Consider the following 17,506-nt stretch of genomic DNA (forward strand, 5'->3'; position numbering starts at 1 on the left):
ACTGGCGCCTTACAAAAGCGGACGTTGTGCCCCTTTTTGTTGTAGTTCTTGCAATGCATTTCTCTGCAAACTCTCGTGTGATGGAAGTTGCACTTGTTACACAATGGAAGGTTTCCAACATATCGACTGGGAGGTGCTGGTGCAGCAGGAACAACAGCAGGAATGGTAGCAGCGTGGACTGCCACTGTTTGCTGTTTCTTTGAGGACTCTTGCGAAGATTGGCCCTTTCTTTTGTTCCAGAACTTCTTTTTGTTACTGCTCTCTTTGGGTTGCTTAGGAACAACTGTCATGAAGCCTTGACGAACTCCATGATCCACTAGTGTCTGTTCCAGATGCTTGGAACTATCGAAAGTAAGTGGATTTGCAGCTATCACGTTCCCTTGGATCTGTGGAGATAGTCCCCATATGTACCTTTCCACTTTCTTGCTCTCCGGGGTGACCATCCCAGGACAAATAATTGCCAGGTCACTGAATCTGGCAGTGTAAGCAGCAATATCGGAGTCCTTCATCGTCAGACCCTAGAGCTCTTGCTCTAGCTTTTGTATCTCGCCTCTTGGACAATATTCTTCCAGCATCAGAACTTTTAAGTCTTCCCAGCTCATGGCATTGGCTACCGGGAGAGTCAATGACTTGACATAGCTGTTCCACCAAGAGAGGGCTCTGTCCATGAAAGTGCATGCTGCAAATTTGACTTTGCTAGCTTTGGGGCACGCACAAATTTCAAAACACCGATTCTATTTTCTCGAACCAACGTGTGAGGGGAATGACACCTCCAATCCCATTAAAAGTTCTAGGTTTGGCGTTCGTGAAATCTTTGTATGAACACTCTCTCGGGTGTCTGTGGCTTTCTCCGTGATTAGAAGGGTTGCCACCACTACCCGCCCCACTAGTGCCACTTGCATTGATTTGCGACATGGAGGCTGCCACGGCGGCTGTTACTGTTGCTTGGAAAACAGCAGGATCATACTGAGGAAGTGGTGGCGGGGGTGGAGTTGATTGTGTGTTGTTGACACGTCTTCTTGATCTACGTGGCGGCATCTTTTTCTAAAAAGATTTAAGAGGAAGTGACGATAAGTCCTCTATAGTTGTCAAGAGTCATGTGATATATTGAACAAGCTATATCTTTATTCTAAACGCATCCTATCCTGACTTTCATAGTGTTCTATCAGCGATTTACAATAGAAGTCTACTAAATATAAGTAAACAATCGCTGTTTCAAATTTACGAAATTTATAGCAACACTGGCTAGTGAATTTGTATAGTGTGACTCATATTGGGTCCTCCTATAAGTACATAGTGTATACAAACTATATATAACTAAGATCAAATAGACCTTCGAATAAGTGATCCTACTCTAAGTCCACAACCAAACAAGGAACAATAAATAAAGCTAAATCACAAATTCTAAGTCTATAAAGTCTTAATTATATATAACCCTAATGTATACACTTAGTAATTATAGGTCTACCAATAAGGGTTATTTGTTTTCACTTTGTTGATTTCTGGTAAGAAAGCCCATCTCGACTATTAGTTTATATAACTATCGAGGCCTAAATGTTTTTGTTCTAGTGTTGTAGTGGCATAAAATACTCTTATAGTATTTTAACTTCATGTTTGGTTCTAGAGTTTCTCTTGTATATAGAGTTGGTAAGTTTTAGACTTGTTGCAACACCACGATCACTCCCAAACACATGTTGGTTGTATCTCAAATAAATATAGTTGACTAGGCTATATTTATCCTAGATATGATTACATAACTGTCTAGGTTTAACTGCAGTGTCCAACATCTAAATACTTTTGTGTAGTTCTTACTGTGATACTGTTTCTGGTATGGATGTATGTTTGTATACTTCTTATGAAATACTTAGATTTTAAAAGTATACTTTTAGTCAGAGTGCTTCAGCCCCATTGTGTTTATAGTTGTATATCTTGTTTGGTTTGATATACTTAGTTCACTATAAACAATGCTCTGATACCAATCTGTCACACCCCCAAACCGGAACGGCGGAAACGTTCGGGGGCGGAGGACGTCATGTACAGTATCACAACAATTGTATAATAGTAATCAAAGCAAACACAACCATTACATTGATAAAGTATAGTTTTACATTTTTTCATAACATAGTTTGTATGACATCAAAAGTGTATAACAAAAACTACAAGATGTGACTGTATAGTGCTCTGTCTTCTCAAAACCTGTAAGTGTACCTGTCTACTGGTTCCCTGAGAATACAAGTGATTTTGAAAGTGTATCAACATTTAAGTTGGTAAGTTCATAAGCATGTTTGTATTTGAAATCAGTATACTGTTCTTTGAAAATGTAAGTATGTTCTTCTAGAAAATCTTATATTTTCTGTTGTAAATAAAATTTAGTCTTAATACCATAAGGCCAAAATGTGTAAATGTTGTTGTACTCAGTAATAGTATATCATAGTCTTATTATTAAATAAAACCAAGTGAAAATGAATGTTTCTCTGAAATGTAAGTTTCTCTGTACTGGAAAAATAGTATACTGTATGTGTACTAGTATGAAAACTCTGTAAATGTATGTGCCTGGATTCCACCAGCTGTAATGTAAAATACTGTATTGTAGTTCTAATAATTAATTAAAACCATTTGAAGTTGTTTACATATTCTTACACTAATCGTATTGTTCAATACCAAATTGTGAGTTATTATAACCATGCTTGATGACCTAAGATGGCTTGAAACGACGATCTTCAGGCATCAGAATAGTTATGACATTTGTCACCTTAGGCCTGCCGGCCTAACTCTAGCTAACAGTTAAGGTGCGGGATTGTCAGTCCCGTATAGATCTATACACAAATTTACGCTTTCCCTCCAGGAGACTCTGGTTATAATTTCAGGGCTTGGTTGGTACTTAGGTAAGTACTTGAAGTGTGTCTCACAAAGCTATACTGATGGTTACGTGTAGAATAAATGAAAATCACTTTGTAATGAATAATTGTATGCATGTTTCATAAACTATACCTATTATAGTTTATATGTGACTTTCCGTAGTGTAACCTGAACTTAGTAAAAATAGTACATATGTTCCATAAACTATACCTATTATAGTTTATATGTTTGTTTTGTGTTGTATCTCTGAATTTAGTAACAATGATGTAAGCGTTCCATAAACTATACATATTATAGTTTATGATGTAAGTTCTTGTATTGTTTCTTGAACTAGTAGAGTAGTATGTGTATTCCATAAACTATACCTATTATAGTTTATATATATGTTCTATTGGTAATGAAAATATTTCTGAAAATACTCCTTTGCTCAGCATGTTACAAAGGTTTAAAGTTTTATACTCATATATATAGGGCATATATAATTGAAATTAAAAAGACAGTCGGACAAGTGAATTTACCCTAAGCCCACAACCAAACAAGGAACATGAGTTAAGGCGAGAACACCAGTCCTAAGCCTGTTGAATCTCATTTATATATATATATATATATATATATATATATATATATATATATATATATATATGTGTGTGTGTGTGTGTGTGTGTTTTGGTAAAAACAATAATTGAAACAGTTGAAATAATTTAGAATAGCTTGAAACAATTTAAAATAGTTTGAAACATTTGAACTCCTTTGAAATCGTTTGGATGTTAACACAAAAAAATTATTTGTGTTGTACTTGTATTCCCCCCCCCCCCCCCTAAAAACGTGGAAAAATAGTGAAAACGTAGGGGTATGAACTCGCCTCGAATGCGTGTTCTCGTTTGGATACGAAGTGGTAGCGGTGATCCTCGGGTTAGAACTCGTGTGAATAGTCGTATCCTAATAATAATTATTATCGATATCGTATTTAAATTAGCGTAATAATTTAAATAATAATTTAAAGTGTTAGACAACACTAAATTATGTAAGAAATACTTACAAAAAGCCTTAGGAATTATTTGAAGGTATTCTTGGTGTTCTTGGGTGAAATATGAATATTTGAGGATGTGCTTGGTGTTCTTGAGGTAAAAACTTGAAGATATGAAGGAACTTATGAAGATTTGAAGGTGGGATGATGATTTCGGTGAAGATTTGAAGATTGGATGAAGATCTGAGCAATATCTTATGAAGATATGAAGGTTTTCGGATATTTGAGAGCAAATTGAAGGTGTTTGCGGCCTAAAAGTTGAGAAATGAATTGTGTTTACAGTTGAATACTTATATATAGAGGGTGTTTTCGGTCCTTAATGGGCCTCAAAACAAAAGGGTTTTCGGTCCTATAGTGGGCCTTATAGTGTTTTCGGTCTTAAAGTTAACAAGGAAAAGGGTTTTCGGTTTTTAGTCACATAGAAAAGGGATTTCAGTCAAGCTTTTCATCCTTTAGGGTTTTCGGTTTTTGACTTCTTTTAAAGAAGGGTTTTTTGGTTTTGCATTGGGATAAGATTCCCTAATTCGAAAACTATATATACACCTTGAATTATTATATTTTAAGTTAAGTATTAGTCTCTTATATGAATAAGTGAAACCTTTATTTGAATTAGTTTCACTTACATGGACTTGAAATAAAGGGTTGTTACAGTTTGTAATCTTTATATAACTTTTATTATATATCATCTTTATTAATTTATTTAATATGTGTCACACTCATTTAGAGATATATATTACCTTTGTGACGACGCATATACAAACACTCGTGGGTTTATGGCTCCGTACCGCAATACTAGGTATTGGTTAGCCGATTTTCGAAGAGGCAGACCTTTAACTAGAGAAGAAAGATTCAATTATGCTCATGCACAACTTAGAAATGTTATTGAGCGTGCTTATGGTGTGTTGAATGTGATATTCTCAATCTTCAAACAAATGGCTCCTTATCCTTTTACAGTGCAAAGAGACATAGTCATTGCTTGTGTCGCGGTCCATAATTTTATAAGGAAATACAATATAGATGATGACTTGTTTATAAATTTTTAGGAGAAAACTATGATTATTCCCGACGTCCAAGGTGGGGGAATTGATAGAGAAAACATACAAGGCATAAAATGGGGTCCAGAAGCTATTCAATATATGTGTGTTTTGCGTGATCAGATTGCAAATCAGCTACTTTCACCTACTTTACATTAAATTATTATGTTATTTTAAATTTCATTATGTTTTTATTTGGATATTAAATTATTTATGTTTAATTTACGTTTTGTATGTCAATTTTATTTGAATTTTTAAATGACTTGTGTGTAATTTACATTTTGTATGACAATCTGTATATTTTTATAATTATTCAGCAACTTCATCCATCACTATATACAACAGCAGGGTACAATGGTCATTTTTCACCAGTCAGCACATTCAATCAGATGTACAATCAAACAACATTATTTCTTACTCAGTCAGGATTTCTTACCCAGACATACATTTCCCAGTCAACACTTTTTTAATCAGCAACTTAGGCATGAGCAAACGGAACGGACCGAACCGGCCGGAACCGGCCCGACCCGGACCCGAAACGGGAACCGGCTTCGGCCAAAATCAAGAACCGAACCGGCCTGGCGGTTCTACCAGTTCCGGTTCCGGGTCCGGTTTTTGCCGGTTTTCGGTTTTGGAACCGGTAAGATTTGACACGCTTCCTTGCGGGGCTTGTAACTCATTCAATTTTTAACCAAATCAAGCGTTTTTATAGTCTAAACTTAACTACAAAACCTAAACTACGTGTAGGAAAAAGATTCAGGTCAAAAAAACTTAAATTGAGTGAGTTATGCACATTTTAACAACAAAGTCAGAGTACGTTTAATTGTTGTAACATAAAAAAATTCTGATTTGACACCCTTCCTTGCGGGGCTTGTAACTCATTCAATTTCTAACCAAATCAAACGTTTTTATAGTCTAAACTTAACCAAAAATCTTAATCTACATGTAGGAAAAAGATTCAGGTCAAAAAAAAGTTAAATTGAGTGAGTTATGTACATTTGAACAACAAAGTCAGATTACATTTAATTGCTGAAACATAAAAAAAGTTCTGATTTGACATCCTTCTTTGTGGGGCTTGTAACTCATTCAATTTTTAACCAAATCAAGCGTTTTTATAGTCTAAACTTAACTACAAATCATAATCTACATGTAGGAAAAAGATTCAGGTCAAAAAAAGTTAAATTGAATGAGTTATGCAACTTTCAAAATTTGAGTGAGTTATCCGGTCCGGTTCCCGGTTTTGGGCCGGTTCCAACGACCGGTTCTTACCGGGTCCCGGTTCCGGCACCGGTTCCGGCCGGTTCCCCGGTCCATATGCTCATCCCTATCAGCAACTATCAAACAGGCCCTTAGTTTTGTAGTTATATTGTTATTTTCGTAATTATAAGTGATTCTTATACATATTCAAACAATCTGAATGCAAGTTGATCAGAGAAGTAGGCTTATACAAATGAAAACATAATAACTCTTTTACAAGAACCATCATAAATAGAAATGTTTTTGTTAAGTGATTGGTTATATCCATCCAGGAGCGGAGAATTTACAGCAGTAGTGACACCATTTTTTTCACTCAACATATACTAGTCGTTGCACATATTTTTAGTGGTTGCACCTTAATACAAAAAAATAAAAATAAAAAAGATTACATTTTTTACACTTATAAGCTGAAAATCGAATAGTGACTCGAGACCCCCGGGGAACCTTCTCAATCCGCTCATGTATCCATCTATTACCTCCACCATTGAATAGCCTCCTATTATATCATACTGCTAACTTTTTATGTGTAGGAAGAAGTACTGGTTATGGATGCTAATGACGTGGAAGATGAAGGCGTTGATGAAACAAAACCAAATCTATAAAGACCAAAGCCATAGATTAATTTAACGAGGTCTCAAATTAAAAAGATATAACAGTTGGGTTTCAGTCAAGCCTTGAGAATGATATAATTTTATATTAGCGCCTGTTTCAATGTGCTTTCGATATTTAGAACTTTCAATATTTAGAACTCCATAAACTATGGATTGTTTATCCATTAGTTAAAAACGAGAAAAAGCAATGTCAAAACATGACATCTTTTTTACATTAACATATGGTTTTCACCTTATATTTGTTAAACCTGTTGAACCTTCATAGTCACAACAATCCACTTAGTCACATCCATCACAACCATTGGCACGCTTGGATGTCAAATAACATATTGTTATTGAATATTGACATTGTGTTGGCCTTCATTTATTGGTTTAAAAATTTGTATGGTCACGTGTAACTTGGAAATCTCGGCTTCAAAAGTCGAGGGCCTTTGACATACAGTCGTTAGGCATATATCATGGATCTTGATTACTTACTATGTCCAACGATATGAGAGATTTTATAAATTTAATAGACAAATTTGAAGTTGTGTATGTATTGCCTGCACCACAAGAAAAACAAATTACATTTACCGACAAGGATGTGTAGTTGATTCAAAGTCCTATTGAATTCTTTGATCTTCACAATGACATTGGTATGAAGGAAGCTCCATAAATATGTGGCAAGTTTCAATTTGTCCTTCACTTATATCATTTTTGCTAAGTTATAAACTTTTATAGCACTAATAAACTTGGTAATAATTATGTAACAAATATGATGCATTTTTTGGTAAGACATATTGTAACACCCGATCCCTTTAGAGAAATAGAATACTATGGTTTTAAACCATTTATTAGTCAAAGTCGCAATTTATCAAAATATGGTCCTACAAAAACAAAATAGTTTATGTTTGTTTTAAAAGACATTATATATATATATATATATATATATATATATATATATATATATATATATATATATATATATATATATATATATATATATATATTAAATCTAAAGAAAGTTAGCAAAACTAACTTTTATGTCTTTAGGTTTTTGCCACAAATATTTAGTGAATATAACACTTTTAGTCCTTAAAGTCAAAACTTTTACATTTTTGTGTTTTGATTAAGTTTTTGTGCTTTTAGGATTTTGCCACAAATCTTTAGTAACTTTGACATTTTTCGCCCTTGCAGTGAAAAGTTTTATATTTTGGTGTTTTTGACACAAATCTTTAATGAATTTGACACTTTTCGTCCGTGTAGTCAAAACTTTTACATTTTGATATAAAAAACACAAAAAACCTCCTTAAGAATTTTGCCACCATATTTTCCCAACTTTGGTAACTTTCACATTATTGCCACAATATTTTTGGATTTTCTCCACCAGTGTCCATTCTTTTGGTTGTTGTACACTTTTGACATCTAATTTTTGGGGTTGTCGACTTTCTCTCCTATTTGTGGTGATTTACACTTTCAGCACATATTTTTTAAAGTTTGCCGATTTTCCCCATATTACCACAAAAATGGCGTAGCCGCGAGTTCTTTGCTAGTTGATATAAATGTTACAACCGATACAAAACAAAACTATAGTAAAATAGTAAATATATACATAACAAAACCATGTCCAACTATTATCCTTCGTAAGCTCATTGCTAAAAGTCACCGCCTTCTAACATTTTATATCTAAACAAAACATACGTAAGACAAAATTGTCTGATAGGTCGTATGAGTTTAGACACGAAACATTATCAATATTCGATAGAAAAAAAAAACATTACTTAAAGAAACTTTAACCAATACTAGTTTTATTTTATACATAACTTGCACTCACACGTGATGCATGTGTTTTTTTTTGTTTATCTCAATCGCACGACAGGTATATACACATAAAAGCATATTATGGGCTTCTTTTTTCCTTCCACAATCGATAAAGAAGGCCAAACTAACCCTTATCATGACTTGTTTAATGACCAATAAAATATTTTCTTTTCTCTTTATATTTCTTTCAATTAAAACAAATAACTAACTCAATATATCACTTTCCATTTCTTTTAATCAGTATTACAGACCAATTAATATCTATACTTTTTAAGCCATTAACATTTGTGTTACGTTTAAAGCCCACATATTACTGATTTTCTGCTGTGATGTAAATAAAAAAGCCCAATTATATTATTTGAACTTTTTACATATTTGTTGAGGTTTCTAGTTAATGAATTTATTTATCTTTATTTTTTTGAATGTTACAACTTCTCCTAAAAAGGATTTAGTTATTGGAATATCTAAGACAAGGATGAGTTCGTCTTCATCATCAAAATGGTATGGTTTTCGTTTAAAAAAAAGCATCATTTTTGTAAAACAATTAAGTTTTAGGTTGGTTTTGTTTTTGGTTCAGTTTTAGTTCTTTTTAGGTTTTTTGCACTATAGCAAAACAAAGTTTGGCGAATTTACATATTTTGTCACTCAAGTTTTTTGTTTGTCCCTAAAGACCATTAAAGTCGAATTTTACCTATCAATTACACCATTATATGATCTATACGTGAACAGTCAGTTACTTGAGTGACTAAATATGTAAATTCGTCAAACTTTGTTGTGTTACAGTGCCAAAAACCCCATATGAGTTTTGCTCAAAACATTAAGTCACGTCAGCATGTCACCCATAAACCGGATACAATTTCCCCCAAACCCTTAATTAGCCGCTATTTCCTAACGTTAAGGACCAATTGAGAACAAAAAAAACTTGAGTGACTAAGGCCCCGTTTGATACGCATCTTTCCAGGTCCAAACAAATATTTCTGGCTGAATGGACCGGAAAGACTGTTTGATTTGCACAAAAAAAGGGTCTTTCCCGATAAGATATGTCTTTCCCAGAAAGCCCCAAAATCATATATTTCTGACTGAATGGGCCGGAAAGACAATTATGCCCCAAACCCCGCCTCTTTCTTTCTTTCTCGGATTATTAATTTTTTTAAATAACTTTTTTGAAATTGATTTTTTATTGAATCATTACTTTTTTAATGTATTATTTTATATTAAGAAATATTATTTTAATATATAATATTTATGTATTAATAAATATTATTTATTGGATTATTTTTTTGAATAATTATTTTTTTTAATTTCCTTTTTATAGATTAATTTTTTTTATTGGATTATTATATATTCATAAATATTATTCATAATATATAATATTTATATATTAATAAATATTATTTATTGGATTATTAATTTCTTTTAGTTAATTTTTTTAATTCATTTTATTGGATTAGTTCTTTTTTTTGGACAACACCACCATCCTAATTTATTTTAAAAAACCACATCCATCCCACTACTATCGGACATAAACCGGGTCATTTTTCATCATTCAGCACAGTCAGTCAGATGTACAATCAAACAACATTAGGGGTGAGCAAAAACCGAACCGCAAACCAAAAAAACCGAAAAAACCGCATAAACCGAAACCGAAAAAACCGCATAAACCGAAACCGAAAAACCGAAACCGAAATGAAAACCGATGGTGCGGTTTTTAGTTTTGCAAAAACCGAAAATACTCGGTGCGGTGCGATTTCTAGTCTCGCAAAAACCGCAAAAAACCGAACCACACCGGTTTTTTTATGTATGTGTATATATAGAAGTAAGTTCAATTAAAAACAGTAAATAGTGTGAGAACGTAAAAACACTATGTTTATATTATTATTCTGTAATGAATGTTGTATATGTGTATTATTGAAGTAATTCTAATATGAATATTAACGTTTGATTATTCATATATTCATTAGAATGTTATTATTCTATTATAAATTTATGTATGTGTATTTTTTAGTAAATTCTAATTTTAGTTTTAACCTGTGATTATTTATTTATTCATTTGCAGAATAATAACATAAAAATAGTGTTTTTACGTTCTCACAGTATTTACTGTATTTATTTGAACTATATATATATATATATATATATATATATATATATATATATATATATATATATATATATATATATATATATTAAGTGTTGATATTTGTAAGAACCAAGAACTTATGACAATTAAAATTTCTATAAATATAAATATCTATCTTATCTATCGGATGATGATTGTATATTTTTAAGCATACAGTCAGTGGTAATTTACAATAACAAATAATGTTTATGATATTTTTTAACATTTAAATATGAAGAGTACTAGTGATGATAGTATCATTTTTATGAATATATTAATTGATATTATTGCATGTACATGTGAAACAAATATTATATTAAATTCGTATTATGTTCAAGCATTAGAAACATGTTGGATGAGTGGTTATGTAATTTGATTTCAAACTAAGAGGTGGTGGTATCGGTTCATCTCCAAAAAATGATTAGCACTCCTCATTTGAGTCAAAGTAACTCGCCGAGTTACTTGAGTTTTAGTAAAAAAGGCAAAATGAAAACCAAAAAAAAAATTAACAAAAAACCGCAAAAACCGAACCACATAAAAACCGAACGGTGCGGTTTCTAAATTTCAAAAAACTGAAGTTGCGGTTTTCGGTTCGGTTTTGGCCAAAAACCACACCGAACCGCACCATGCTCACCCCTAAATAGCATGGTTTCTTTCCCAGTCAGAAAACTTTTCCCAGACAGCACTTTCCCAGACAGAAACTATCAAACGGGACCTAAATGTGTAAATTCATCAAACTTTGTTGTGCTACATTGCCAAAAACCCTTCTTTTTAACATTTCGTAACTTTCAAGGTTTTTCGGTTTTAAAACGGTCCGGTAAACAATTAAACGGTTATCTGATTAATCAAATAACCATTACTAAATTATAAATATACTTTAAAACAAAAAAGCTTATATATTATTATCTAAAACTAGAATAATATTTCAACATAACCTTCTCAAAATGTCACTATTAGAATTTTAATTAAAATTTAATCAAACATCATCAGTTAATCGGGGTTATGAATAAGGACTTTGGAATGGCAGTGCCAATCAAATAATCATGCTTGTTTTTTTTAGTTTCATAGGATTTAGAGTTTAGGATTCATAGGATAACTTGATAGTCAGATTTTAGATGTTATGGTTAACCAAACCATAAAAAGCAAATCAAAATTATATTTAAACCATAAAAAGCGTCAAATTATATGGTCTTTTATATAACTAACCAAAAAAATGTCAACGTCTTTAATATAAAAATAATAATACTGGATAAAAACATGAAAATATGATGTATTTTATGTAATTTGCACTTAATACTTGTTGATTTTTTGTTCAATATACACTTATGTGACAAAAGTTTAGTTTGATTGTAAAGTTTTGAAGACTATACGGGCTTTGATATTGCTGACTAGTGTATTTCATAATCCATATTATGATATTATGTTGGTATGTTTCAATTTTTTGTTTTAACTAAACAACATCATCGGAAGGAGTTATGAATCGATCAAAATTTGATTGTTTATCAAGAGTATTGAAGGATGTGTAGGTCACATCTACATTATTATTATCATTTTATTTCTAGTTTCAGCAATCTATATTCTAAACAAATTAAATATGATATTTCTTTCAATCATCCAATGAATTTGCTTTTTTTTTTTTTTTAACATAAGCACGTCCATATACATACATATATCGTTCTAAAATATATGGATTAGACTCAACCGACTTTGATTCAACATTGATTCTCACATCTCCTAAATTTCCTGTCCACGGTAAGAAATTTAGACAAATTGTTAAGAAGATTTTTTCCTAAAAAAAGGTTAATCAAATCACCCTCATGCATTTCTCTCATCCCAAAACAGAATCATTTCAAGATTCATAGCTTAACAATCGTAGAATAGATTAGGATCTTCATCTTCATCAAAAACTCAAAAAAATGGATCAGAAAAACAAAAACTCAAAAAAACCTAAATATTCAAAATTCTCACAACAAGAACTTCCCGCATGGAAACCAATCTTAACCCCGGGATGGGTGATCACAACGTTCATAATAATCGGTGCACTTTTCATCCCAACCGGGCTTTTAGCCCTTGCAGCATCCGATAGTGTGGTGGAAATCATTGACCGTTATGATGAAGCGTGTATCCCCGATGCCTATACTCAAAAGGCCGAGTCATATATTCAAAACCCTAATGAAAAGAAAACGTGCACACGGACTATAAGAGTACCAAAAAAGATGGTTGCCCCAATCTTCGTATATTATCAGCTAGAGAACTTTTATCAGAATCATCGTCGGTACGTCAACTAGTTTTCAGATTTTGTTTCCTTATGTTCGATTACTTCATTTGTTTAGTTGCTTTTCAGATTTGTGAAAAGCAAAAGTGATAAACAGTTGCGGGACCCACAGGCCGAAGACGACACGCAAAATTGTTTCCCGATAGATTACACTACCGATAATAAACCGATTGTTCCTTGTGGACTTATTGCTTGGAGTTTGTTTAATGACACTTATAAATTATCGGCCCGAGGCAAAGCGATAGACATTGATAAGAAGGGCATTGCATGGAAAAGTGACATGGAAGCCAAGTTTGGGTCGGATGTGTATCCGAAAAATTTCCAAAATGGACCCTTGATCGGTGGCGCGAAGCTAGACGATAGCATACCCGTAAGTAAAATTTTGAGTTGCACTAAACTTTCTCTAAAGTGTAGTACCTATTATTCTAAGATGGTATAGTTGTAGAAATGTTCTAGGGTTCAAACCTAGCACCCAATATATGAGATTCTCTCGGGACAGGATTGTATATTTGTAGAAATATTCAAAAGTTCAAGCCTCGAAAGCCGCATTATAAAAAGTTCCAATTCCAACGTTGATTTGTCTCGTAGTATGCATTAGACTTTATATAAGCTACCGAGCAGACTGTTATGTATACTGATTTACGTGTCAACTCAACAGATTGTTAGAAAAACAACCATTTTCGCAGAATAGCACGAAGCTACATTTTAAAAAAAACTCATAGAGTAACATTCTCATTCGTTTTGTTTCAGTTGAGCAAGCAAGAAGATCTTATAGTTTGGATGAGAACCGCAGCGTTACCCAAGTTTCGAAAGCTATACGGGAAAATAAACACTGATTTAGACGCACACGAGACGATCACTGCCGAAGTTGAGAATAACTACAACACGTATAGATTTGGCGGAAGAAAAAAGCTTGTCCTTTCAACAACTACATGGATTGGTGGCAAAAATGATTTTCTAGGGATCGCATATATTTCGGTTGGTGGTTTATGTTTATTTATGGCAATAAACTTCATACTTCTATACGTCTTCCGCCCACGACGCCTCGGAGATCCATCGTATTTGTCATGGAACAGACAGCCGATCGTATGATCCCCCCAATTATAGCAGTATACTTTTAGTTTCTTTTTCTTATTAGGACATTATACTATGAAAATATAAACCCTAGCATATTTTGTACTCGGATGACATCGTTATAATCTAATAGATTTTTCAAACTGCAACATAGCAAATACTCACTAAGCAACACCAATATGTATGACAAACTTTTAACTATTTGAACAAGTTCGACTATTTTTTTTTTTTTTAATTTCAAACTAAAACACACGAAAACATCAACGAAAGTCCTATGAACAATATACACAATTCTAGATTTCTAGCAAAGAGAAGGCCTATTGTACAATGGAGGAAGAGAAGGGCAGTTTTCATTCATTTTGGCATACGGTTGTAAGGTGTTGTATAAAGGGAGTTCCATTCGATACTCACCAAGAATTTGGCAAAATGGAAGGTGATCATCACCATTGTTGCACCACTTTGGTAGCCGTGTGTTGTTGCTCTCAAAGATTTTGAGCATATACGCATCACGAATCTGTAAAAAAATAGTTTTATTGCAATAATATGAATGAAAATTAGATTATGAGAGAATGAGTTAGCGTTCTTACAGTGAATTCGGTGACTTGAATAGAATCAGAAACAGAACCGAAAATTCCAGCTGCTTTATACATTTGTAAAATGAATGCAACACAAGTTGTTGATTTTCCATCACTGTATACCCATTCATCATTTTCTGGGATTGTTAGCAACTCATCAAAGGACATGCCTCGTTTTTCTGTCTCTTCAAGAATTCCATACAAATCCAAAACCTGTTAAATGTTTCAAAAACTTTTAACATTATTTGCATATATGTCATCTAAAAGAGAAAATGAACCTCAAGAGTCAAGATTTGCTATTTTTTTTTACCTTTGTTCCAAGACGTATATTTAGGGCTTCATTCCACATATTTGCAGCATATGCAGGCTGCATTCTAGTCCACATAGACATGACAGAAATCACCTGAAACCAGATACACATGAGAGGGGCATTCATGTCTTTTGTATACAATCACAAAGATAAGAAACACATACCAAGTGAGCATCAAGAGGTGGTGGATAGTTGTCACCAATAGTATCAATCCAACTAAAAATCATGTTGTGATAACCATATGGCTTCCCAGACATGCTCTGAGCATATTCCCATGCTGCACTATTGTTCCATTTTGCACGAACATCAGGATGTAATGGTAATAAAGCTATTTGAGGGTTAGAATCGTCCTTTAGTGCCAAATTCCACCATTCATCCCAAGGAATCGTCACAATAATTTCCTCACCCTACAAGATTCAAGATTCATCATTCAAGATTCATGATTCAAGATTCAAGATTCAAGATTAAAGATTAAAGATTAAAGATTAAAGATTCAAGATTCAAGATTCATCATTCAAGATTAAAGATTCAAGATTCATCATTCAAGATTCAAGATTCAAGATTCATCATTCATGATTCAAGATTCAAGATTAAAGATTCAAGATTCATCATTCAAGATTAAAGATTCAAGATTAAAGATTCAAGATTCAAGATTCAAGATTCAAGATTAAAGATTCAAGATTCAAGATTCAAGATTCAAGATTCAAGATTCAAGATTCATCATTCAAGATTCAAGATTCAAGATTCAAGATTCAAGATTCAAGATTCAAGATTTAAGATTTAAGATTCAAGATTCAAGATTCAAGATTCAAGATTCATCATTCAAGATTCAAGATTAAAGATTCAAGATTCAAGATTCAAGATTCAAGATGAAGAGCACCATACCTTTTCATTCTCGTGTCCTGATTCTCCAACCCAAAGATTACCAAATTCATCCTTCAAACAAACTGCTGTATGACCAGCAAATGAGCCAGTGACCCACTTCTCCAATGTTTCAAAGCCACCCCATCTTCCACGAATCTTTGAAACAGCTAAAAAATCACCAGAATGGACATCAACCGGATTGATAACTGTCTTCCATGGCTGAGACCTCTTCTCAAAAGATGCACCCATGTGACTCTTCAAGAATGCAAGATTAGCATTTTGGCCAAAACCCGTGTTGGAAAACAGAGGCAAAACATCAACTAAAGAAACAAAGGTCCCTAGCATTCCCGCAGGCATTAGAAACACTGAGATCCCATGTTGTTTTACCTAAGAAACAAGAATGCAAGATAGTATAATCAATCACATTATTATTAAGTAAATCATGATAATGAAATGGACATGAGCTTACATATTCCAATTCAGCAGGTTCTTCCCACGATTCAAATGTCAATGTATGCTCACGAGCTGTGAAGTAGTAGTCCCATGTAATCCTGTAAGGTGTTGCAAAAACATACAGATCCATACATGTCCAACTGTGTGCATCTGATGTCTGTAGAATGAAAAAACGAAAGATATCGACAAGTGAATTAATCATTATAATCTATCTTGAACATTACAGATATCGACAAGTGAATTAGCTGATCGATTGATCAAAAGAAACAATTATACTCTATATCTTCACTATAAATTGAGGAATCAGAGAGATATAGACCAATTTATTGACCATGTAATATAAGGATGTCAATACGAACCTTGAGATAGATAACACCGCCACCCAAACCACGATCATCGCCTTGAGTGAAGTCCATACGAGCGTCATTGCCATAGAAACAAGCACCTTTCCACCCAATTGACCCGTTATGTGGGGAAATCGTTCCGACGAACGATGGCAACAAATCGACGGCACTGCCGAAAGTGTTCATAACAGGCCATGAAACTTGACGTGGTAGAACAGGTAAGACATCGTTGACCCTAAAAGGCAACTTCAGAGCATCACCAAACTCCAGAGAAAACCCTAACACTAACCCTAGAAAGCATAACAGTGTCCGTGGCAACATCCTTGATGAACTTGGGCAATTCGAAAGATTATCGTGGCTTGGTGGGTGTTACTTGTGACTTCGATCCATTGAATTTGTTGGAACTGATTTTTGTTTGATTGGAAGGATGAATATTGTGTTGAAGTTGGGGATAACTCAAGCTTTTGATGGAAAGAAGCGCAAGTTAGCCCGAAGGATTATAGTTTTTTTTGGCTCCATTATAGTAAAGATTAACGACAAAATTGGTTATCAAGTTTTGGCTTTTTTTTCGTTATTTATTCATTAATTTTAAATCGTATTAAATTAAGAGAAAATTACAAATATAACCAAAACCGATAATTACTTTGTAGAAAATAGCAAAAAAAAAAAAACTCAATTACAAAAATAGCCTGCAAAGCCATCTGCTAAAGCACATCCATGCTTTAGCGACTTGTACGTTCGCAGATAGACTAGTCCATCTGTTATTTCACATTCCATCTGCGATTTCACCTTTTTCGCAGGTATAAAAACGTAAATTTTTTTGTTTGTTTCATTTTTCACACTTTTCGTTGAAAAACTCTCTCTGGAAGCACTATGGACGATATGACAAAACAAATATTAATTC

General features: G+C 33.3%; 2 protein-coding genes across 2 annotated transcripts; one reads left to right on the top strand and one right to left on the bottom strand.

The window, feature by feature from the left end:
- Positions 1-12,545: 12,545 nt before the first annotated feature.
- LOC145130010 (ALA-interacting subunit 1-like) lies at positions 12,546-14,160 on the top strand. Its single transcript, XM_079064859.1, has 3 exons — positions 12,546-12,982; positions 13,052-13,352; positions 13,733-14,160. The coding sequence occupies exons 1-3, from the start codon at positions 12,624-12,626 to the stop codon at positions 14,072-14,074; spliced, it is 1,002 nt and encodes a 333-aa protein (XP_078920985.1). The 5' UTR covers positions 12,546-12,623; the 3' UTR covers positions 14,075-14,160.
- Positions 14,161-14,207: 47 nt separating this feature from the next.
- Positions 14,208-17,105, bottom strand: LOC145130009 (uncharacterized). The gene is made up of 7 exons (XM_079064858.1): positions 16,618-17,105; positions 16,275-16,415; positions 15,827-16,192; positions 15,106-15,348; positions 14,942-15,034; positions 14,644-14,844; positions 14,208-14,570 (listed from the first exon to the last, which is right to left on the bottom strand). Exons 1-7 carry the CDS (start codon positions 16,921-16,923, stop codon positions 14,358-14,360), a joined length of 1,563 nt encoding a protein of 520 aa, XP_078920984.1. The 5' UTR covers positions 16,924-17,105; the 3' UTR covers positions 14,208-14,357.
- Between the last annotated feature and the right edge of the window lie 401 nt (positions 17,106-17,506).

The sequence above is a fragment of the Lactuca virosa genome, chromosome 8 (assembly GCF_052849685.1).
Source record: "Lactuca virosa cultivar CGN04683 chromosome 8, Lactuca_virosa_CGN04683_v6, whole genome shotgun sequence".
NCBI lineage: Eukaryota > Viridiplantae > Streptophyta > Magnoliopsida > Asterales > Asteraceae > Lactuca > Lactuca virosa.

What these genes read in the sequence shown, in the direction of transcription:
- LOC145130009 (XM_079064858.1), bottom strand. Translation starts at nt 16,923, where the DNA reads ATGTTGCCACGGACACTGTTATGCTTTCTAGGGTTAGTGTTAGGGTTT. An exon ending in ATATACGTCTTGGAACAAAG is followed by an intron (nt 14,845 to 14,941) that starts GTAAAAAAAAAT and finishes AACATTTAACAG; the next exon opens with GTTTTGGATTTGTATGGAAT. An exon ending in TTCAAGTCACCGAATTCACT is followed by an intron (nt 14,571 to 14,643) that starts GTAAGAACGCTA and finishes ATTTTTTTACAG; the next exon opens with ATTCGTGATGCGTATATGCT.
- LOC145130010 (XM_079064859.1), top strand. Translation starts at nt 12,624, where the DNA reads ATGGATCAGAAAAACAAAAACTCAAAAAAACCTAAATATTCAAAATTC. An exon ending in TTTTATCAGAATCATCGTCG is followed by an intron (nt 12,983 to 13,051) that starts GTACGTCAACTA and finishes GTTGCTTTTCAG; the next exon opens with ATTTGTGAAAAGCAAAAGTG. An exon ending in AGCTAGACGATAGCATACCC is followed by an intron (nt 13,353 to 13,732) that starts GTAAGTAAAATT and finishes GTTTTGTTTCAG; the next exon opens with TTGAGCAAGCAAGAAGATCT.